This window comes from Sorex fumeus, unplaced genomic scaffold (genome assembly GCF_029834395.1).
Source record: "Sorex fumeus unplaced genomic scaffold, SorFum_2.1 ptg000047l, whole genome shotgun sequence".
Lineage (NCBI taxonomy): Eukaryota > Metazoa > Chordata > Mammalia > Eulipotyphla > Soricidae > Sorex > Sorex fumeus.
Window position 1 is genome coordinate 57,137,602 of NW_026606104.1, and position 23,423 is coordinate 57,161,024.

A 23,423-nucleotide genomic window follows, 5' to 3' on the forward strand; every position below is an offset into this window, starting at 1 on the left:
TCGATATGCCAAACACAGTAACAACAAAGTCTCCAATGGAGACGTTACTGGGCCCGCTCGAGCAAATTGACGAACAACGGGAGGGCCTTTACTTTACTTTACTTGTTTGGGGGTCACACCCAGTGGTGCTCAGTGGACCATATGGGGGGCCAGCGACTGAAACCAGGTCATCAACACACAAGGCAAGAACCCTGCCTGCTGTACAATCTCTGTGGCCCCAGTTTTTTACTGCTCTGTCCCCAGCTAGCAACTAGCAAGTGTTCAATAAATACATGTTGTGTGAATGGTGATGGCATGGACCAGATGCTATGAGAAGAGATAAATTCACAGTAAGTATGTACTGGTTGGCTGGATTAGCTAAACATCACTTCCCAGGAAGAAGAATTATGCTCTTGGGTCAGAGTCAGAGGTAGGGAGCAAGGTGAAAGTTATTTTGCAAAAAAAATTTCAAAGGAGGGCCATAACTACAGTACAGCTGTGGGCATTTGCCTTGCACGTGGCTGACCTGGGTTCGATTCCCAGCATCCCATATGGCCCCCCAAGCACCACCAGTAGTAATTCCTGAGTGCAGAGCCAGGAGTAACCCCTGAGCATCGCTGTGTGTAACCCCCACCCCCACCCCCCCAAAAAATGGAAGGAATTACCTTGCCTCTCACATCACTTAAGGAGACTGACTTGGCCTGAATTTGGGCGCTATGCTGGGCATTATGAGCTCTGGGGGAGAGGGCGATAGCAGGACTGGAGTGGAGAGCTCCAGTCTCAACGTCTGTGAAGAGATGGTTTGTTTGATTGATTTTTTGGGCCACACCAGCCGTGCTCAGGGATTACTCCTGACAGGCTCAAGGGACTATATGTGGTGACAGGAATTGAACCTGAATTGACTGCATGAAAGGCAATTTTACTGTACTATCACTCTGACCCCGAATAGATCAATTTTGATAGGATCTGTTCATCATCCAGGGCTGAGTACCACTTACAGTACCATTTTCTACCATCCACAGTGGTAGAAAAGTGGCTTTAAGGGAACTTTTGGGGAGTGAAGTTTTGGATGACACCCAGCAGTGCACAGGAATTACTCCTGGCTATCTCCTCTGGGTTCTTTTGTTTTGTTTGGGGGCAGTACATGGGGGACCATAGGAGGTGCCAGGGATTGAACTCAGGTCGGTGCATGCAAGGCAAGTGCCCTACCCACTGCACTATTACTTCAGCCCCTCTGGGGTCTTTTCTGCAGGTGCTCAGAAAATCATATGTAGTGCCAGTGATCAAACCAGGATCGGCCGCATGCAAAGCAAGTGCCTTAACCCTAACTCATCATCCTGTGCATTCAGCATCAAGAGCTTCATAAATAGTAATGATATTTTAACATTTTTGAAGACAAGTGTTGAGAATTTGTTTCTGCATAAAAAGCCATCGCTCTGAAACAGTTACATAGGAAAGGTTACTCCCAGGTGCTCCTGTCATTGTCTCTGCAAGTCCACTTTGGAACAAAAAGCTCCAGAACCTCTAGGACGAATCGTCCTCAGTGAAGGGGTTGGAGATACAGCTCAGAAAGCTGGGGTCCATGATTGGCAAGCAGGAACCTGGGGTTTGATCTCAAGCACTCCAATGGCCCCTGAGCACTGCCTGGAGCTAACTCGGAGCAGCATATTGGAAATAGCCCTAACCACTGCTGGTGTGGACCCAGAATCAAAATAAATGCCCTGAGGGTTTTGTTTTCCAAAATAGGTACTCAGCACCTTCCAGAGGTGATTGTAGGTTGTTCCCCAGGAGTGTTTGGGAGACTGTGGTGTAGATGAATGAACCAGGCCTTCAGCATGCAAAGCATGTGCTCCAGCCCTTTGAGCTCTCTTCAGTCATTCAGAGTTTGAAGAAGAGAATTTTAGGCTATCCCTGGGGATACTCGGGAGATATTCCTGGCCCTATCTATGCTCAGGGTTATTCCTGATGCTGCTGGAGCTCACACTTGGACCTCTTGAATGCAAAGCACATACCCAACTGAAGATTTTTGTTTTTTGAATGGGAAATGACACCTTTTACTGAAACTGAAACAAATGAATACGCCACGCTAGAATCTTTACACCTCTCCAGACCTACTTTGTTTTATTATTTTTTTTTTTTTTGCTTTTTTTGGGGTCACACCTGGCGATGCACAGGGGTTACTCCTGGCTCTGCACTCAGGAGTTACTCCTGGTGGTGCTCAGGGGACCCTATGGGATGCTGGGAATCGAACCCAGGTCGGCCGCGTGCAATGCAAACGCTCTACCTGCTGTGCTATCTCTCCAGCCCCCTCCAGACCTACTTTGAAGCAAGCCTTTTCCACCTTGATTTCCACCAGGATTCCAGGTACAGCAGCCCAGGTGACATTCTGCCACCACCAGTATCTTCTCCAATTCCTTTTTCTATATTCATTAACAGATGTACGTAAAATAGTGTGGGTGTGGGCATGAAGTGATAGGACAACAGATAGGGCACTTCCTTGCACACAGCCAAAACTGGGTTTCATCATCAACCCCTGAGTCCCACCAGGAGTGATCCCTCCGTGCACACAGGACTGCCAGGTGTGACCCCAAAACCAAAAAATAAAATACTCTGTGGGTTTGGAGATACTAGGATAGGGGTTGAAGCACTTGTCCTAGATCATTTATATCCCAAGCATCACCAGGAGTGTCCCCTTAGTACAGAGCCAGGAATAAGCTCAGCACAAAAATGAAAGTTAGGGGGTATGGTGCCGCCAGCAGGTCAATCTGTACCTGTGAGGCAAGTGCATCAGCAGCTTCGTGGCACCTTCAGACTTCCAGATGCCCCCAAATTGCTGCTGTGCCTTTGGCCAGACCCCAAAAACTTGGGGCAAAGTTTACCAAGAAAGTAAACGGCCAAAAGTTAGGTATGTGGGAAACACACCCGCAAACCACCTCCGGCTCAGCTATATAATTGGAGGCAAGGCCTCTTTGGTTCCTGATTGAACTGCTTAATGGACATGATCCCAGAGACTCAGAAACGAATCTCAGAACCCAGTGGCTTTAGGTAGAAATGCGTCTGGTCTCTGCAGTAGGCTACCGGTGCTGGGCCAACCCAGGCGGGAATAGGTTTCGTGCCTTGGCCTGTTCCCCCTGGCGGCCCAGTGGCCGCCATCCATCTGAGGCCACTGGATAGTCACATTTGGGACCCCAGTGATGAGACACACAGGGCCTCACGGGATGAGGGTGGAGCCGGGCTTGTCCTCCCCACCCCAAGAGACCCCAAGTCATCGCCCACGAATGGCCTCTCTGGCTCCTGATCAAGCTGCTTAACGGCCATGATCCCAGAGACTCAGAAACAAATCTCAAAACCCAGTGGCTTTTGGCAGAAATGCATCCAGACTCCACAGTACGTTACTGTCGCCGGGCCACCCCAGGGAGGAAAGGGTGTTGTCCCTCCGCCTGCTCCCTCTTGGTGACTTGGTGGCTGTCATCCTCCAGAGGCCATTGGACAGTCAGGCTTGGGACTGCAGTGACAAAACTTGTTGGGTCTCACAGGATGGGGGGGAGGTGGAGCCGGGCCTGTCTTCCCCACCCCAATGAGACCCCAAGTCATCGCCCGCGAATGGCCTCTCTGGCTCCTCATCAAGCTGCTCAACGGCCATGATCCCAGAGACTCAGGAGCAGATCTCTAAACCCAGTGGCTTTTGGCAGAAATCCCTCCAGATTTAAGTGTTAAAATTTCAGAATTTCAAAACCACATGGCCCTACTGCAGTCACACGACATCATATGTTAGTCATAACCAGCAATAGAACACAAATTGTCTACTGTTGCCTTTTCAGCAGATCTGAGTGCTGGGGTAAAATCTCAAATAATGGTGGGTCTGGTGTCGAAATATTGAATGTGATCAAAGTGGAGAGAGAGTAATGTGGAGATCATCTGCCCCACAGGCAGGGGGAGGGTGTGGGATGGGGATATACTGGGATTTTTGGTGGTGGAAAATGGGCACTGGTGAAGGTACGGGTGTTTCATTGTATGACTGAGACTTAGACCCAAAAGCTTTGTAACTGCTCTCACGGTGATTCAATAAATAAAATTATAAAAAATGGAAAAAGAAAAAAAAAGTAAGGTGGAGTTCATGCCCAATTCAATCAGCTAATCAGTGGCTGAATAAATAGCAGTACTCCTACAAAAAAAAAAAAGAAAGTTAAATGAAAGTCACATTTTATTGTCCATAGTTTTAAATTTTATTGATCTGGGGCTTTTTGTTGCTGTCGTTAATTTTGGGGTCCACATGTCTGTGTGGTCAGGGGTTACATCTGTTTCTGCTCCCTTGGCAGGTTCAGAAACCCTCCCTGGTGCCAGGGTTGGAACACACGCACTCTCTACTGTAGCTGCTTTTTCCCCCTCGGGAGTGAATCAGAAAACTGAATTCCTGAAGGCAGGACTGACTAGTGAGTCCACTCAAGAGCTGAGAGGCCAGGTTCTTGCTTAGGCAGACGGAGACCCCAGGTCACACCCCCTGCCCAGGAACAAGATTCACCCAGCCCATAGTCCACACTCCAGCATCCCGGGGAATAACCCTTAGCAGAGTTAAGTGTGAGTCCAAAATCTGGCTACTACTGAACTCACGTATCCCTAGTGGGTACAGAGGAGTGAAGGAGGATTCCAACTACACCAGTTAGCCACAAAATTGTAAAAAAAAAAAAAAAAAAATCGTCGACGAGACGTGCATAGTAATTCCTATCTCGGATGACAGCTGTAAGCGTCAAGTGCACGCAACATGCCTAGCTTGCTCAAGGAACGTGAGCTGAAATTAAATGCTCTGTGGCCAACACGACAAGACCTGAGTCCTGTGTCTGATCGGGTGGGCTGGGAGGCAGGTCCGAGCGGAGGTCTCCCGCCCCGCGCCCTGAACACGCCGAGACGCGGCGTCCCGAGACGCTGCGTGGTACCTGCAAGGTGCCGGCTCCGCCAAAACCCGCTCTGCAAACCGGAGCGTCTCGGCCCGTGCCGGAAACCCTCCCAGGGCCCCGGTCCACGGCCATTGTGAAGAAAGACCGTTCTACCGCCCAAGTCCCGGGTCACAAGGACCACCTTCGGGGCAGGGAGCGGCGGCCTCCCTACTCGAGACGACGCTGTCGGCGGGACCCCGGCCCAGCCCCGCGGTCAGGCTTTCGGCCACTCCTCCCCTGGGTCCAGAAGCCAGCGCGGACGTGGGGCCCGCCCGCGCGCACAGGCTGCAGCCGCCTCCCCAGCAAAGTCACGTTCCCTCTGCGCGTCCTCTCGGGCACTCTATGGTTCTCGTGGTGACTCTACTCTAATTCTAGTTCCGGTCTCTATGGCGGCGGCGGAGGCAGGAACGGTTGTAGGTCGGCCGAATTAGCCGCCGCAGGACCAATGAGGAGGTGAGAGCGATAAAGCGCCGGCCAATGGGAGCCGGCGGCGGAGGTCAGGTGGCCGGACTGGCAGCGCGGCCGGCCAGTCAGCGGCGCCGGGGGCGGGCCCGTGGAAGGGCTTATCCCGCCCGTCCCGCCATTCTCGCTAGTTCGATCGGTAGCGGGAGCGGAGAGCGGACCCCAGAGAGCCCTGAGCAGCCCCACCGCCGCCGCCGGCCTAGTTACCATCACACCCCGGGAGGAGCCGCAGCTGCCGCAGCCGGCCCCAGTCACCATCACCGCAACCATGAGCAGCGAGGCCGAGACCCAGCAGCCGCCCGCCGCCCCCCCCGCCGCCCCCGCCCTCAGCGCCGCCGACACCAAGCCCGGCACCACGGGCAGCGGCGCAGGGAGCGGCGGCCCGGGCGGCCTCACATCGGCGGCGCCCGCCGGCGGGGACAAGAAGGTCATCGGTGAGGCGCGGGCGCGGGCGCGGGCGCGGGGCCGGGGGTGGGGCCGGCCGCCGGGCGACGGGACCGTTACCCGCAGCGGGGCGGCGGGGGGGACCGGCGGCGGGGTGGGGGGTGGGGGGGCACCGCGCGGCCGCCCCTCCCCCCGCGCCCTCGCGGACGCCGGCCCGCGTGCCCGGGGGGCGCGCGCGCGCCGCCTCCCTCCGCGCCGCCCCCCGCGCGGACCCCGCGCCCCTCCCCCCGGCCGCGTGCGCCCGGCCCGGCCCGGCCCGGCTCGGCTCGCCGTTGTTCCCGGCCCCCCGGCCCGCTCCCTTCCGCGTGGACCCGGAGGGCGCGGCGCGCCGCCTACGCAGGCCGGAGTGGGCCGGGCGCCTTCCCCTGCCCTCACGTGCTCGCCGCGCCCGCGCCCCGGCCCGCCGCCGCCGCCGCCGCCAGCCCCCCACGTGCGCGGCCCGGCCCGGCCGGACGCTGTCAGGTGCCCGCCCGCCCGCCCGCCCGCGGGGGGCCGGATGCCGGAGCGCGGCGGGCCCCGGGGCGGCCCTCTGGTAACCGCGGGTTTGTCTCTCGTTTCCCTCCTCCAGCAACGAAGGTTTTGGGAACAGTAAAATGGTTCAATGTAAGGAACGGATATGGTTTCATCAACAGGTGAGAACGGGCGGCCCCGCGGCTCCCGGGGATGGTTCGGGCCACGTGGGCTGGCGGGGAGGGGGGCGGGGGGATCGGGGGCCGGGCGGGGGTCCCCTCGGCTTCGGGGGCCGGCGGGTTGGGACCGGGCCGCCGGCGGGCGGGCGGGCAGACCAGGAAACTCGAGGTGGAGCGGGCAGAGTCGGCGGGCCGCGGGCCCACCACGTTGCTCCCCGCGCCCTTCCTTTTTTTTGCCCGGGACCGGAACGGGCGTTGGGGAGCGGGGCCCGCCGATGTGCCGGGAGGTCGTTGGCAACCTGTTTGTTCGCCTTGGGAGCAGCGTGGTCTGGGCGGTGGTGCCAGCCGGGGGGTGGGTGGGTGGGGGGACTGGGACTTGGCATCTTGGCTCGGAGGTTACTGCTACTGCCTTTGTTTAGCGGCTCCATCGGTGCCGTCTCGAGTGCCCCGGGTGGATTCCGGGACTGCTCCCCCCACCGCGTTTGTTGGCCCGGGCGGGGGATGCGTCTCGCAGGAGGTTCGTCCGCTTGGCTTCATCGGGCTCCCGGTCCAGGGATCGTACCCGTGAGGTCCGTTTTTGGTAGCGCGTCCTGATGGGCAGCTCGCACTGGCCTTTATTCCGTGACGCCCCCCTCTCTCCTTGGCGTCCGCAGGCAGGGCTGCCGGCGCGAGGCTGGGGCGCAGCGCCGTGGCCGGGGGGCTGGTGGGGCCGCCTGCTCGCCGCACTCCGGAGACTCTTCCCCGGTGAGCCGGGCATCCTTTCCAAGATGGCTGCCAGGGCTAGTGCGGGTGTAGACCACCGGGTGTGCTGACAAACGCTGGCCTCGCAGGTGTGGTGCTGACAGCCCAGCGTTTTTTTTTTTTTTTTTTTTTCGTGCGTTCTCACCGTGGAAGGCATGGAGCGATTGAACGCGAGGAGCCAAATAACTCCTGCATGTTAATGCACACCGCTGCAGGAGACCAAATGGGCAGCATCAGGCTCAGAGGCAGGCATCATTGACTGATGAAGAAGGTTCATTACTCAACCAATAAAGTACGGTGGAAACGCCCAGAGCAGAAGCACTTGCAAGCTTTTTCTGGTCTGTTTTCCACATTTGCAGTTGTGGGGAAACATGCTTTCTTCCCAGATCCTTGCTTTCCATCTGTTCTTACACTGCCTTCATGACAGGCTGCATCTCTCCTCTCTTTTTGGCGTAGTGGGTTAAGATTAGTGGAGAAAGGGGGTGTTTGCCCCTTGTTTTAATTTGCATGGTTGTCGTGGAAGGACGTATATGGTGGAAATTCCCTACATTTGTAGCTTGGACCCAATGGAACTTGGATTGGTTTCCCGAAAGTTACAAGTGATTGCTTGTGGATCAGACCTTGAGAAACTTTGTTAAATCCTTAAGCTCCGAGGTATACACATTAGGAGGGGCTGTAATTAGCAGTCTCGGAATGCTCGTCTTGTCTTTTGCCTGTTTAGAAATTGGAGCATGGACCTGCTGTTTGGCTGCAGTTGGGAGTTCAAGAATAGCCAGGATAGAGTAGTTCTTTACATACCTACATACCTGAATTTTCATTCTGAGATGCCATTCCTGGACAAATCCCTGTTTTGATTTGGAATCAGATCTGTTAGTCTTCCTCCAGGGCAAGTTAAATGTAAATTGGTTTTTGATGGTCCTTTGTTTGGACAGTTCTAACCTCAGCTATTTTGTCAGATTAACTGTTTTAGGTTTATTTTTCTAACCTGGCTTTTTAGAAAATGATTCTGGGGCTTGAGTAATCAACACTGTAAAATTGATTGCAATTAAGTCCAGGGGAGGTTTGCCTTGATTAAGAGGAAGTGATCATGTGAAGGAACTCCAGATTGGAAAGCTATCCTTTGGATCAGTAGGTAACCAAGGTTGGAGGTTGCTGGCTCTTGAGTTGAGACTCAGGAGTGTCACCCACTTGTATGCTTGTCTGTAAGGAGCTGCTCAATCTGTGGGGTGACTGCTGTGGCTGTAATTTTAACTTGAAAATCATGGATTGCCTGTTCTAGGTTTTGGAGGGTTTTCATGATTCAAATAGGAGCTATTTTCGCTGTGCCAGTGCGATTTTAAATTTACCCCTTGGTTCTAAATAAGAGCATAGAGCTTATAAGACAGCAAATTTTTTGGCTTTATTATTAGTCTGTGGAATAGAAATTTTGAGGAATTCCTTGTTTTTCCTTGGCTGAGTTTGTAAACTAGTTAATTGTGACTAGAAGAACTAGCACTCCAAAAATTTTGCTTTATTATGAAAAACAGCTTACCTGTTAACCGCTGTTGAAATGTGCGGGAGATGCCACAGGGATCATCAGTGAGTTCAGAATTTTGTCTGAACTCATTGGTGATTTCATTTTCCCCACTCTTTAAAAAAACAAAACACTAAAATCACAGCCTGAAAAATCAGCCAACTGGTTTTCATTTCCAGAACCCCACATGATCCCCTGAGCAGTACCAGGAGATTCCTTTAAAGCAGAGCAAGGCATAACATAACCCCTGCCTGTTGCCAGGTGTGTGTGGCCCAGAAACAACCCCACAAAATGGGTTTTTGTTAAACCATATCTAAGATGGAGCATATGGTGCTGGGTGATTAAACTCTGTCCTGTGTTTTATCGTAAGTCTTGATAAGGAATGTGCAAGAGTCTTTGACCCTGCAAAGCCTGGAATGTTTATGCCTGCTTCTTGTAAGTTTGTAGACCTGTAAGATCACTCACCAGATCTAGTGGATGGCTGAAATCAACTAATGATGGGGGTGTAGGGCATTGGGCTCTTCCTTGGTGATGGTGATAGACCTTAAGTTCCAGCCTCTTTCCTGCAAAGCATTTGCACTAGTCGTTTGAGCTATCTCTCTGGCCCATACTTTCATTATTTATTGGCTTTTTTTGGTCACACTAACTTCCAGCTCTGCGCTCAGGAATTACTTCTGGCAGTGCTTGGGGGACCATATAGGATGCAGGGAAACAAACCCGGGTCAGCCTATGCAAGGTAAACGCCCTACTCACTGTGCTGTAGCTCCAGGTCCTAGACTAATCTTTTTAGGAGAAAGAGTGGAGCACACCAGATTGCCGAGCACAAGTTGTGCTCAGAGGGGACATGTGCAGTGTCTGGAACCAAACCCAGAGCCTCACAGGTGCACAGCAGGTGCTCTGCCTCTGAGCTGCATCCCTGGCCTCAATGTTAAACTTCATGGGAAGGACTTGGGAATGTCTTTGAACTTGATAACATTTATTATAGACACGGTGGCTATGGCAGATTATGTTGGGGGGGGGGACAATAAATTGAAAGTATAGGATTTCAGGGACTGGAGCGATAGTACAGCACCTTGCACGTGGCTGGCCCGGGTTCGATTCCCGGTATCCCATGTGATCCCCTGAGCACTGCCAGGAGTAATTTCTGAGCGCAGAGCCAGGAATAACCCCTGGGCATTGCTGGGTATGACCCAAAAGAGTTGGGGGGACGGGATTTGAAGAAATTTTATGGAACGGAGGGGTGTACGAGGTGGGCATGGGGTGGTGGGAGGCACATAACTTGTACACGGCAGATCCATTCACATCCCTGACCACATAAGGTCTCAGGAAGCAGTCTGAGAACTGGAGGGTGTGGCCCAAACCGTACCCCTGAAAAATTTAGTGGCGATAATTAAATTTTAATTTGAAAAGCTGGCCTCCAGTATTAAGTGAGTAGTATGCACTCAGTAAACGTAAAAAGGTTTAATTGAGCATGTAAACCATGTTTCTACAGTAATAGTTTGCTGGGTGCTAAAAGAAATAGACTCTGTCCTCAATGACTTACCTTTAATGGGGAGGAGCTCATAAACTAGTCTTTCTTGTCTATAAATACTTGCAACTCCAATAAAATATGATAATAGAGCAGGAGTGTGCCTTTGGATTCCAAAGATACTTTGCAGAAGAGTGAGGTGTGCAGTAGTACTGAGGATAATTGCCCTTTAATCCCCTCTCTGCATTGTTCATTGGAGGTTCAAGCATGTTTCTTGATGAGCCATTTTAGCTACCTTAATTCTGCTTTCTTTGGGGGGAGAACTCTGGTAACTCTAGCATCAAATTGGGGCAAGGCAGATGCCTTAAACCATCGCTAGCTAAAATGTACAGTCCGGGGCTGGAGCGATATAGCACAGTGGGTAGGGCGTTTGCCTTGCACGCGGCCGACCCGGGTTTGATTCCCAGCATCCCATATGAGCCCCTGTGCATCACCGGGTGTGACCCAAAAAGCAAAAGTAAATAAATAAAAATAAAATGTACAGTCTCTGAAGGGGGGCCTGGGAGGTAGTACAATGGTTCGGACACATCCCTCACATGCATCTGATCCAGGTTAGATTTTGGCACCTTATGGTGCAGCATTGCATCCTCCGGTGCTTGTATTGACCTCTGGGCATCCTGAGCACTGCTTGGAACAAGGGTCTTCACCCCTCAAAAAAAAAAACTGGCCAGGGTTTTTTGATTTGAAGGGGGTAATTTGGAATTTAGCGCTGAAGTATGGTTGAGGCATTTGGCACAATATCTAGGCACAAATCCCAGTGTATAGACTGTTACATGCTTAGTACCCATCTACCCATCCTTGCTTTTCAGTGAAAGAGATGGTTCATGATTCCGGCATCTAGATGGTATTATGGTATCGCTCTACTTGGGGAAAGACTGACCTATGCATGTCCTGGGCTCAGAGGCCTCGCTTTGCACAATCACAAGTAGCACAGAGAACACTGTATCCTGACTAAAACTGCCTATTGAGTAGTCCGATCTCTTTCTTTCTGAAATCTGTTTGTTCTTAGGTCAAGATGCTTGCTTCCTAGCAGGCTGGCTTAATGTCAGTAGTAAAATAAGTGCTCTGGCCTGACATGGTGTCAGTAAGTAGCATGTGTATACCGACTTACACTTGTCAACAAGACATCTTCCAAACTGTGTTCAAGGGGATGATGTTATCTTGTGCATTTGATCTGGCCATGCCGAGTAGCTCATTGGCTACTAAAGGTGCAGTGATGCCAGGGGTTGATTGAGCCCAGGGCTCTCAGATGTAACAGTGTGCGCTCCAGCCCTTGGACAGCTCTGAACCCTAAAATCCTGTTGTTGGCAATGCTTTCAACATGGAAATATCCACATCCACATTAGAAAACAAGAATAGGGTTGCAGCTTACAGATACAGATTGGTCAAAGGAATCAGTATACTGGCTAACCAGATTAATGGGTGATAACGTTTGCCCTTTTTTGGGGGGGGTCACACCCGTGCAGTGCTCAGGGGTTACTCCTGGCTCTGCACTCAGGAATTGCTCCTGGTAGTACTTGAGACCATATGGGATGCCAAGAATCGAACCGGGGTTGGCCGCATGCAAGGTGCAGAGGCCCTACATGCTATTCTATCGCTCTAGCCTCCTAGAAGTAATTTTAATGCATACTCATTTACAGAGGAGACATCCTCTGTCAGGGGTCAAACTGGAGCCTTCTGTGTGCATATTATGTGCTCTGATCCACTGAACTATCTCTGGTGCCCAGTTGGGGTGGGTATTTTGAGATGCACTTCAGTGGTTCTTAGGACAGACCATATGTGGTATCAGAGATTGAACTAGGGCCTGCCACTTGCAAGGCAGGTGCATTAGCCCTGCATTATCTCAGGCACATCCTCCAATTCTTGATGCAGAAATCTAGGGGCACTAGAAGTCCTCTGCCTCCATTAATGCAGAGGACCCCTTATTTTTCACCATATGTTGGCCAGTAGCACCAAGTTGAATGGGACTACCTGCCTTTCCTGATGAACCTCTTTTGTTATACTTCTTTGAGCCTTAGGGTTTGAAAATCCATGTTAGAGAACACCAGTTAGTTGTGGCTATGATACTATTTGGTACCTGTGGACCTATTTGGCAGATAGGTGTCATGACCAACTATTCCTTAGTATTTCTATTCAACTATTAAAGATTTGTTTCCAGACATTTTGCCTTGTAATTTTTAAAGTACTTCTGGGATTTGGGCAGGGGAAGGGTTTTTGTTTTTGTTTTTTTTTTTTTAATTGGAAAGATCAAAAGTTTATCCTGGGCTGGAGTGATTGTACAGTGGGTAGGGCGTTTGCCTTGCGCCTGGCCGACCCAGGTCCAATTCCCAGCATCCCATATGATCCCCCAAGCACCGCCAGGAGTAGTTCCTGAGTGCAAAGCCAGGAGTAACCCCTGTGCATTGCTGGGTGTGACCCAAAAGGGGGAGAAAAAAATTTTTGCCCTGTTACCATAAAATTAAACCATGATTTTACACTGTAGAAATTTTTTGGTGCATAGTGCTGTGTGGATCATCAACAAAGCGATCCAGTTCATTGTAACCTTTTCCTCTTACTGAATATTAGAGGTACTAGAAGGAAGTGGGGAGGGGAGGGTAGAGTGTTTTGCACACCCAGCAGTGCTCAGGGATTGTGGGGGTGGGGGAGGCAGGGACAGACACGTGGTGCTGAGATAGAACCTGGATCAGCCGCATGCCAGGCGAGCATTCTGTCTCTCCAGAATGTTGGACTATCTCTCCAGATACTCAGCTTCTGAATGGGCTTCCTTCCTTTGCCTTCAGACTTGCTGTGTTAATGTGTAATTATTTATAATTTTTGGGATCTACTTGAACTTTTGCTACCTACCTGATTTGGTCCCAGTTCTTTGTGGGAGGGGCACACCTGGCAGTGTCCAAGGGTATATCTAGCTCCACTTGACCTACTCCTAACAGTAGGGTGGGGATTGAACCCCGGCTTCTGTCCAAAGCCTCCTTTGATTACTCTCTAGCTCTGCTCCTCTTTACTCTCTTAAAACCAAATTCCAGCAGCCTACATTGAACTGTTTGCATTGAAGTTTTCAGTTGCTGCCTTTACCACATACCTGACCTGATTGCCTTGAGACACCATCCTCATTTAACACTTAGGGTAGGACTAAGAGGTCTAACACGGCAGGACCAGGAGATGGGTCAGTGGTTTAAAGCTTTTGCCTTGCTCCAAGCCAGTCATAAGTGATTTTTATCCCTGCTATACAGTATTTTTAAGGTATTTAGGGGGTACGGAGAGATAGTACATCATGCAGCTGATAACAGGCTCCATCCACAGGACCATATGTGTGATCCCTGAGCACCAGCGGGTGTGGCCCAAAAAACAGAATATAAGAAATTCTCACATCGATGGGTTGAGGCAAGAATTCAAAGGACTAGAGCCACATGCATTTATGAGCTTCGTCCCCAAGTTCCAGTCTCATGGCCCTGGTGGTCCCTAGCATCACTGGATCGAGTGCCTCTTGGGCACCTAAGCAATTGCTTGAAAAGGCCTCCTTTCACACATACATGTCTAAAAAACAGCCTGCAGCAAACATGAGGCTTCATGGTACACCCTGGGACTCATGAGATTGATGGTCACTGGTCTCCAAGCTCATGCACCCACCTCCGTCCTCTAAAGTACCTAGTCACATGTTTGTTTCACAACAGTTTGAGCAGGCTAATACTGCAAATGTACAGTGATGTCTAATATTAAAAGAGAACTGAGTGCCAGTAATCTCATCTGCACCTCCATGCTCAGACCAAGGAGCTGGCTCAAAGGGTCAGGTCCCCCCCCCACCAAGAAGTTCTAATTCCTCCTTGTCTTGGTGTCCGTAGCCGTACTTGATGATGGCTTTTGGTGGTTGTTGTTTTAGTGTTGGCGTTTAGGTTTCATCATGACTCCTGGTGACTGTAGAAAGGGCTCAGTAGCATAGATAGATGAAAGAGAAAAAGACTTGAAATCCACTCTTCCCTTATGTAAGAGATGAGGAAATAGAATTAGGGGCATCTCATCTCTGGTGAGGGTTCCCATCCTGCTTTCTGTTTTGCAAGTAGTTTTAGGTTTATGACAAATTTCAGTGGTGTGTGGAGTTCTGTATGTGTTTTGTGTACCGAAAGGGCAAGCTCTCGCGATGCACAGGAGTTCCTCCTGGCGGTGCTCAGGGGACCATATGGGATGCTGGGAATCGAACCCGGGTCGACCACGTGCAAGGCAAACGCCCAACCTGCTGTGCTCTCTCTCCAGCCCGCCTGCAGGCTTTAATGTTAGTAGTTGCTCCTGGTGTCATGCATTCTAGGGGGATTTTTGGTGTTGTAGATTGTCACAAAGAGAATGGAAAATTAGAAATGATGTGTGAAAGAAGGAAGTTAGTAAATTTATTTATGGTTTACTTTATTAGCAAGCATATTCTCTAGTGGGGGGTGTGGTTCTTGGTTCATATTCATAACGTAGGAAATAGCAAATTTTAGTATTGAGGTAACTAGTTATCCACTGGTCTTTAAAACAGACGGGAGCCTGACCAATATTCTAGTGGGTAGGTGCTTGCCTTACAGTCAACCTGGGTTCGGGCCCCAGCGCCAATGTAGGACCCCCTGCTGAGTAGCCTCAAAACACAAAAAAGTTCCGCTAACTTACTGTGAGTTTCTATTTCATTTTCATAATTTCATATACAAATAGCTGTTGGCAGCCAGAAAGTCTCTGTGAGAGTAAGAAAATAAGGACCAAGCATTATTCATATATGGAAACATGAATTAGAGTCCTTGTGATATATAACTTAAACTTGGTTATATCTTTCAGGAATGACACCAAGGAAGATGTATTTGTACACCAGGTGAGTGCTTGTCTGAACATTACTCTTCTGGACACTGCTTGTGAAAGGAAAGGGTGAATAACTTAACTATTCTTTGCAAAAAAGCTTAAGTCCAGTCATCAAGCTATTCAGTGTCTTCTGGAAGAGTTGTGGTTTGCTGAAATGTACAAATGCAACATACAGTAGCCGTTTACCCAATTAAATGGGAGTTCCAGGTTGATATTTTTATCACTAGCGTAGCTTTTTAAAACAATGAAACTAGATGATTGCACTAAATTTCAAAAAATCTTGGACATTCAAAAACAATTCTAATCTTGAGCTAATAATTTTGCTATTAAAAAATACCCAAAAATAACGAGCACTGTTAAGTCTTAAGTTTATGGTAAGGAAAAATCCTGGGGGAAAGACAACACCAAACATTAATTTGCAGTGAATGTTAAAACAAATGAGCAAAATAACAAGTCCTTCTATTTATTCTAAAGCATTAAGGATTGGTGCTACGTGCTGAACTATCTCATATTACCTAAAGAAAATTATTTTAGCAGTTGCTTTGGGCATTCCATAAGTCATCATCAGATGAACACGGATATTGGTATCTCAGGCTTTACTTAATACTATATACTACTTAATGCTAGAGAAAACAATTTGTATGTTTTCTTAGTTATTTATATGCTAATGTTTGCATGTGGAAAGCTAGTACTCTGCAGTTGAGACTTAAATTATATCTATGTTGAGAATTGCTCTCAGAATTTAGCCACGCTTATTCTGTGATGCATCTTCAAAAGAGAATGTCTCCATTCAGTATAATTCAGGACAGGTGGAGGCCCAGGAAGGCTTGCTTCCCTGGGTTGTTGCTCTTAAAGGATAAGGGGGAGAAGCTGGCGTTGAAGAAGATACGAAGAGTTGTGGGATTTTACTTAGGGTCATTTCCACTATCCCCTGACTGCAGGTAACAGTTGACTCTGAAAGAAAGGATAGCTTTGTGCAGTTTAGATGACAGATGAGAGGTCAATTATTTGAATGCATGTGTCCTAGTTGCACTGACCCTTAAGGTGTCACCAGTCTGCTTTCCTCTCTGAGAAGTGGCTTCGACGTGTAGTTGTTTCTCGAGACATGGCTGCTCAGGTCTTCCGTGTTGTTTAAGGGGCAACTGCACTTTTTAATTGACTTCAGATGTGTTGGCTGTCCTGCCTGCTCTGGAATGGAAATGCATGAATATTCCTGCAAAGGATGCTGCTGTGATTACAGTGGGATTTGGGACCCCAAGAATAGAGAGAAGTCCCTGTTCTGCCACTTGGTAGCTCTGTGACCTTGGACAAACCATCTAACTTTTTAAATACTTCCTTTTAAAAAAGGAGTAATAATACCTTACACTTTGTGTTATGGGAGTGAATGGCTAATGTAAGCGGGGGAAAGTGTAAGATACACAAGTGTGAGGTGTTACTCTTCCCTTTTACTTGTCGTAACAGTTTAAAGAAGTGACACTTCCACGGCATGTGTTCATTTTTTTCAGGGTGGTAATGACCAGCTGTGCCATGCAGTCACGGTATAAAACGTGGCATCATCATACACGTGAATTAACTTTCCATTAGTGTATTTGTAGGAAGTACACCGGATAGGGTTTGGGTTGTCATTGTAACTGCATTTCGATTGGTAAACGGGCAAAGATGGCTTGGTCAGCTCTCAAGCATGCAAAACTTAAACTCGCCTGTCATCTAAACTGGCCCCAAGTGGGGCTGGCTTCTGTTAAGTGCAGTCTTTGGGGGATAGGTGGATATCCTTGTTTTGTTTAAAGCTAAATATAACGCTTTTGCACAAAGCTTTTTTTATGAAGTATATTGTTGTGTCTGGGTATTGAATTAGTTTCAGTAAAATGTTGGGGCTTTGTCACATTAAAATATTTTGGTTACAGTTGGGGTGTAACACTGATCCTTATTTTTCCTCAATTTATTGGTGATTTAGTCTTAAAGCTAATTTAAGTATATAGCTAAGCAAAAATAAAATGACACTGGTACATTTTAAATGAAAAAAAAAAGCACATTATTTCCCCTGTTAATCTATTTTTGGAATGTGATATTACTAGACTGCCATAAAGAAGAATAACCCCAGGAAGTACCTTCGCAGTGTAGGAGATGGAGAGACTGTGGAGTTTGATGTTGTTGAAGGAGAAAAGGTGAGGATTTTTCTGTGTAAAGGTTTGGCTTTAGTGTGGAAATGTTTTGGAGGTCGCCTCCCTTAGGATGGTGGCTTTGAGGTGGCTGGATGGGTCAGGTGACCAATGAGCACAGGTGCATCGGACCAATTTCGCTGGCTGCAGCTAGAGGGCGAGCTCTTCAGAGCAGCAAGGAGCTGATCGCGTCCCCGGTCATTTCTGTGCACCCCGGTCACAAGAAAATTTGGCTTTGGTTGGTGTGAAATTCGTTAAACGTATTTAACGCGCACTGTTTCTGTGAATAACGGCTTTTGTAGGGTGCGGAGGCAGCAAATGTTACAGGCCCTGGTGGAGTTCCAGTGCAAGGCAGTAAATACGCAGCAGATCGTAACCATTATAGACGCTATCCACGTCGCAGGGGTCCTCCGCGCAATTACCAGCAGAATTACCAGAATAGTGAGAGTGGGGAAAAGAACGAGGGATCGGAGAGTGCTCCCGAAGGCCAGGCCCAACAACGCCGGCCCTACCGCAGGCGACGGTTCCCACCTTACTACATGCGGAGACCCTATGGGCGTCGACCACAGTATTCCAACCCTCCTGTGCAGGGAGAAGTGATGGAGGTAAGTTTCAATCCACAGACAAAGGATCGATTGGGATAGAGAGATGGAAGATTCGTTGTGTGTGGAGCTCGAAGTAGCGTCTTGCTTCCCTTTAAGATTCGCTCTGCAAGCCTCCAGCGTGCTGGGGTCTGGAGTGACCCTGTGCATTCCTACAGTGCTTGCAAGAACATTATGAAACGGTTTGAGGCCTTGCCCTGCTCCATCCAGAGCAAGGTTATAGAAATTTCAGACATGAAAAATAAGAAAAATTTTTAAAAAGCTTTTTTTTTAAAGGAGGGGAGTTTGCCTTGCATGTGGGTGACCCAGGTTCGATCCCCGACATCCCATATGGTCCCTGAAGCACCATCAGAAGTAATTCCTAAGTGCAGAGCCAGGAGTAACCCCTGAGCATAGCCAGATGTGACTCCCCACCCCCCCCAAAAAAGGGAAACCATTATGGTTAGCTAGAGTGATTGTTGGTATGATCACAGGTACTAGTTCTCCTTTACTTATTGGCCAGAGAGATATCCCAGGTTGGATTCCTGGTGTGGCTCCCAAAATGCAAATTTTTTTAAAAATGCTCCTTTATTTAGGCTTTGGGTTTTAATTCTCATAACTAATCTAGCTGTTTGTCTTTCCAGGGTGCTGACAACCAGGGTGCAGGAGAACAAGGTAGACCAGTAAGGCAGAATATGTATCGAGGTTATAGACCACGATTCCGCAGGTTGGTTTGCATTGATTTTTCTCGGGCATTTGTTAGGATCATGCTTCTCAAGTCGTCTTGAGTCATTTATTTGTCTGCTGACGCTTCGTGTTTTCTTTGATCAGAGGCGTAAGAGGTGAATCTGCCCCCGTTACCTTTGAGAATGTGTTCTTTGCTGGCACTGCCTTGAAAAGTTTGTTATAGATGAGGTCTACTTTTTATATCCTTTGTTTTTCTTTTTCCTTCTTTAATGAGGCTATGAGATTTCAGTTTTTCTGTCCTTGACCAGGAAGGAGAATAGTTTAAATTGCATTAACATCTCAAAGACCTGCTTCATTAGGAGGGACAAAGACAAAGGTGATCTTTATAAAGCAGTAACTGAACTAATCTGCATCCAAAGTGGAGAATGTATAGTTCTGTTCTGAGTTGGCATAATTCTCCAATCCAATTAAACTTAGATGTGTGGTATCTCCCCAAAATGTAGTACAGAGGTCTTCAAAATAGTTTTGTGGCTACACAACAGTATATGTTCACAGAAAGTTGTTGGAGTTGGTTTGGTTTTTCTCCCCCCACCCCCTTTTAAAAAAAAAAGCGATACTCAGTATCTTGTGCATTGACACCCTTTCTTGCTCACCTGAAGTTTTGGACGGGGGCCACGCCAGCAGTGATCAGAGCTTACTCCTAAATCTGCACTCAGAGGTCACTCATACTGGGCCTCGGGAACACATGAGGTGCTGGGGGTGGAATCTCAGGTCTGCTGTGTGCAAGGCAGGTGCCCTACACCGTGCACAGCAGCTGTGGCTATAATGGCTGTGTGCTAGATGATGGAAATGGGTGGGTTGGGGAACTGTTCTTTTGGGACCACACCTGACAGCGTTCAGGGACTGCTTCTGTTGGTGTTTGGGAACCATGTCTACAGTACTGAGGGTGGGTCTTGGGGCTCTTTCCTCCAAAGCCCTTTTGAGTTCTCTCTCTTTGACCCTGGGGAAATTAACCTTTTATGCTGACAGATCGTTGGGTTTTTAATTACTTCTTGGTCTTGAAGTGAACGATACAAAGAACAGGGCTTTCCAAACTACTTAGCAAGAATTTGCTTTTGTTTGGGGTGGGCCATGTCTAGTGGTGGTGCTCAGGGGGGCCATAGTGCAGTGCTCTGGGGTGATTTCAGCAAAGCTAATGGGGTCAGGAATGAATTTTGGAAGCGGAGTAGTAATTGCGAAATAAAAGTGGGCTTGCACAACATTGTGATTTTTCTAGCTATTTTGAGCTACAAACTCAGACCGGGAAGAAAGGTTTACCTAGCACTTGTTTATCCAGATGAATATCGTTGGGTAGGAATTTGATACAATAACTTGTGGGTTTTTACAGTGGTTGAGGCAAGGCAGTAGGAGATGGAGAGAAGTGAAGCACAGAAAAGATGATGGGATTACTGATACATCCTATGTACAAAGGAAGCATGTGACAAGAAAACTAGAGATGTGTAGGAATGACCACCTATGCAGCGTAGAAAGCGGGTGCAAAGAATCCAGAAACCTGGGTTCTACAAGGCTGTCGTAACAAAGGACCATGGAGGAAAGGCAGAGCAGTGTTGCCAAAGATTGGCAAAGTTCCCCAAAGTGGTGAGAAGGGAGACTCAGGAATGGGTAGGTGGGATTGGGGAGTTCAGAGGTAACAGACAATATATACAGCTTTATATAAGAATTAAAACCTTTTTGGCGACTCATGAGCACAAGAGGCGCAGTCGTGCTGTTCTCAGGATTTTAGGGCATGGGGAGGGGGAACCTTGAAGATAATACATGATTGTTTTCTAACATAATCACCAGCAGAAAAGTATTCTCTAATCCTTTCCCTTGGTGATTGGCTTTCTGTACTGATACCTTTCATTGAAGGCCTGTCTTCCCAGAAAGCACCTCGTCCAGTTAGCGCTTGTGTGTATGGGGGGGCGTCAGTCAACAGTGCCCAGAACCATTTGGGCTTGTAAACAGTATTCTCCGGCAAAGGGATCTGTGACTGTGGCCTTCACTTGACTGTTGGTTACGACTTAGCTGTAGTAGCGAGTAGCAGTACCTTGTTGCTTTTTATGACCAGTGACGTTCCACTCTGAGCGTCACTTTTTCTTGACTCCTTCGTCAGTTCGGCATTTGGATTATTTCCTCTTTAGAATTTGCAAAATGATGTATGCTAGTGTGTGTGCGTATATACGCTTCTTTTTTTCTAATGGAACTGGTGGCACTTTTGACCTGTAGATTAAGAAATCCTAGTAGCTTTAGCGTGAGGGAATTTTTGTGTTTTCTTCTGCGTTTCTTTGGGTTGGGGCTCACTCAAGTTTTGTCGAGGCTGCTCTAAGTGGTGCCTGGGGCTGACTCAGAGGGCAGATGTAGTACTAGGTTTTGCACATGGGAGCCTGGGGCTTGGTTCCCTAGAATGAATATCCTCTCCCTGGCCATGTTGTTTCATGTACTAGGTAGGGCTGATCATAGCTTTATTTTGTTTAGATTAAGAAGGAAGTTTCGATTTTTATTTCTAACCGTTGAGCTACTTGATGTGCTTGTTCAAAGTCATTACACTCAAACTGAGGTTACGATTGCTGACTGACTTTTGCTAAGTTTGCCCGCATACAACTTGTCAGTTTGAAGGGACGTGTGCAGCACTTGGTTGAGCGAAACAAGGGTCAGTATGGGAGCGGGTTGAATAAAGGCCTCCATCATCGCGCCTTGTGCACAATGTGCGTTACAGGGGGCCTCCTCGCCAAAGACAGCCTAGAGAGGACGGCAATGAAGAAGACAAGGAAAATCAAGGAGATGAGACCCAAGGTCAGCAGCCACCTCAACGTCGGTACCGCCGCAACTTCAATTACCGACGCAGACGCCCAGAAAACCCTAAACCACAAGATGGCAAAGAGACAAAAGCAGCCGATCCACCAGCTGAGAATTCGTCCGCTCCCGAGGCTGAGCAGGGCGGGGCTGAGTAAATGCCGGCTTACCATCTTTACCATCATCCGGGTAAGGGAGCCTGGGTGCCTCTCTGAGCAGTGGGCAGTGAGGAGTGAATGTCCATGAATGCAACGGGAAAATGCCGTTTTTTGTTTGGAGACACTCCTGGCTCTGCACACTGGGATCACGCTGAGTGGTACCCTCCGTGTTGATGGAGCCTTACCAGTTGTTGGGTTAGGTTTGGGTGGTTTTTGTTTTGGGCTCACACCCAACGACGCTTGGGGGTTACTTCTGGTTCTGCGCTCGGAGTTGCTCCTGGTGGGGATCGAGGAAATGGGATGCCGGGGATCAAACCAGGTCAACTGCGTACGAGACTGTACTACCCGCTGTACTATCGCTCTGGCCCCTGTTTACCTGTTTGGCTGTGCTCAGTACTTGACTCTCCTGGCTCTATGCTCAGGGATCCGCCCAGGTTGACCAAACACGTGTAAGGCAAGTGCTTTGGGTACTAAACTCCACCAGCCCCCAGATTTATCTAGTTAGCTACATACTGAACCTGTTCGTGTGGATAATGCCGAGTATTAGCCATCTTAATTCTGGTGCCTAGGAGGCCTATCGTCTTGTGTGTAGACGTTTTTGCTAATTGGGGGGCCTGAGGAAATAGTGCAGGGATTGAGCGTGTGCCTTGAAAAGTATACGGTCACAAATCCCCACAGTCTAACGTGAACCAGACAGCAGTCCTGCCGCTTTGCTCTGATCACTGGTGCACACTGTAGCTGAAGGCCTGGCCCATCCGTAGTACAGAGGGGGGGCAGAGGGCGCTTGCCTTACTCCCCATAGGAGCCCCTGATCACTGCTGGGTATGGCCCAGGCACCAAAAAATTGAGGAGTACAAATTCCACTGAGCGTCGGTGAGTCTGAGCACCACCACCTGTCATGTGTGCAATCCCTAGTCATTGCAACAACTATGAAAGGGAGAGGATTTTTCTTCGTTGCGCTTGTTAGTATAGTAATTCATCCTATTTCTCTCTTAAAATAGAGTTGGGAGGTGGGTTTTGCTATTGAGGGTGCCCGTAGCCACTGTACTATCGCTCCAGGTCCTCCACCCGTGGCTACTTTAATTTTGTTTTGCTGAGGTGTGTTTTCGTCTCTGCAGAAATGATTTATTTCAGCGCCAAATAGTGATGCTTTCGTTCTCTTTTTTTTCCCCTCTCCCCTCCCCCACGCCACCACCACCACCATCATTTTCTGGGTGACAAGCAATTGGCCTAACCTGTGAATAAACTGGTATAGCAGTGTACACCAGTGAGACCAATTAGTGCGTTCCGTGCTTAGCCTCATCTGAGTGATTTAGTGTATGCTGAAATGGATTGCTTGGAATGAATTGTATAGAATAATTTTCCCCTTTTTTATCTTTACAGTTTAGTCATCCAACAAGAAGAAATGAATATGAAATTCCAGCAATAAGAAATGAACAAAAGATTGGAGCTGAAGACCTTAAGTGCTTGCTTTTTGCCCATTGACCAGATAACCAGAACTATCTGCATTATCTATGCAGCATGGGGTTTTTATTATTTTTTACCTAAAGACGTCTCTTTTTGGTAATGACAAGCGTGTTTTTAGAAAAAGAAAAAAAAAAGAAGCCTGGTTTTTCTCAATACACCTTTAAAGGTTTTTAAATTGTTTCATATCTGGTCAAGTTGAGATTTTTAAAGAACCTCATTTTTAATTTGTAATAAAAAGTTTACAGCTTGATTTTTTCAAAAAAGTCAACAAACTGCAAGCACCTGTTAATAAAGGTCTTAAATAATTTTCTTTGTGTCTGTTTCTGTCTTGCTAGTGTATTTTCGGTCATGACCTATAGTTTAAACTTTTATGAAACCAGATAATAGTTCTAGTTCTTCGTGGAAATTTTCCTCAGAATGTTTACTGTGATATGTCGGATAGGGGTGGCCATGGTGATGTCTGGCATCAGGTGTGTGCTTAATGATAA

At 48.4% G+C, this 23,423-nt stretch overlaps 1 protein-coding gene and 1 non-coding gene across 3 annotated transcripts; both read left to right on the forward strand.

Annotated features, from left to right (window-relative positions):
* The first annotated feature begins 5,501 nt into the window (after nt 1-5,501).
* On the forward strand, nt 5,502-23,242 carry YBX1 (Y-box binding protein 1). 2 transcript variants are annotated; one of them, XM_056123518.1, is made up of 8 exons: nt 5,502-5,809; nt 6,388-6,451; nt 15,031-15,064; nt 17,127-17,216; nt 17,513-17,815; nt 18,436-18,518; nt 21,234-21,499; nt 22,852-23,242. In XM_056123518.1, the coding sequence occupies exons 1-7, from the start codon at nt 5,644-5,646 to the stop codon at nt 21,466-21,468; spliced, it is 975 nt and encodes a 324-aa protein (XP_055979493.1). In that variant the 5' UTR covers nt 5,502-5,643; the 3' UTR covers nt 21,469-21,499; nt 22,852-23,242. The 2 variants fall into 2 exon arrangements, with proteins under 2 accessions (XP_055979493.1, XP_055979494.1); XM_056123519.1 differs by lacking the exon at nt 17,127-17,216.
* On the forward strand, nt 17,919-18,050 carry LOC130032236 (small nucleolar RNA SNORA9). The gene has a single exon (XR_008793786.1). It is a non-coding gene; the product is annotated as a small nucleolar RNA SNORA9 (small nucleolar RNA).
* Nucleotides 23,243-23,423: the final 181 nt, after the last annotated feature.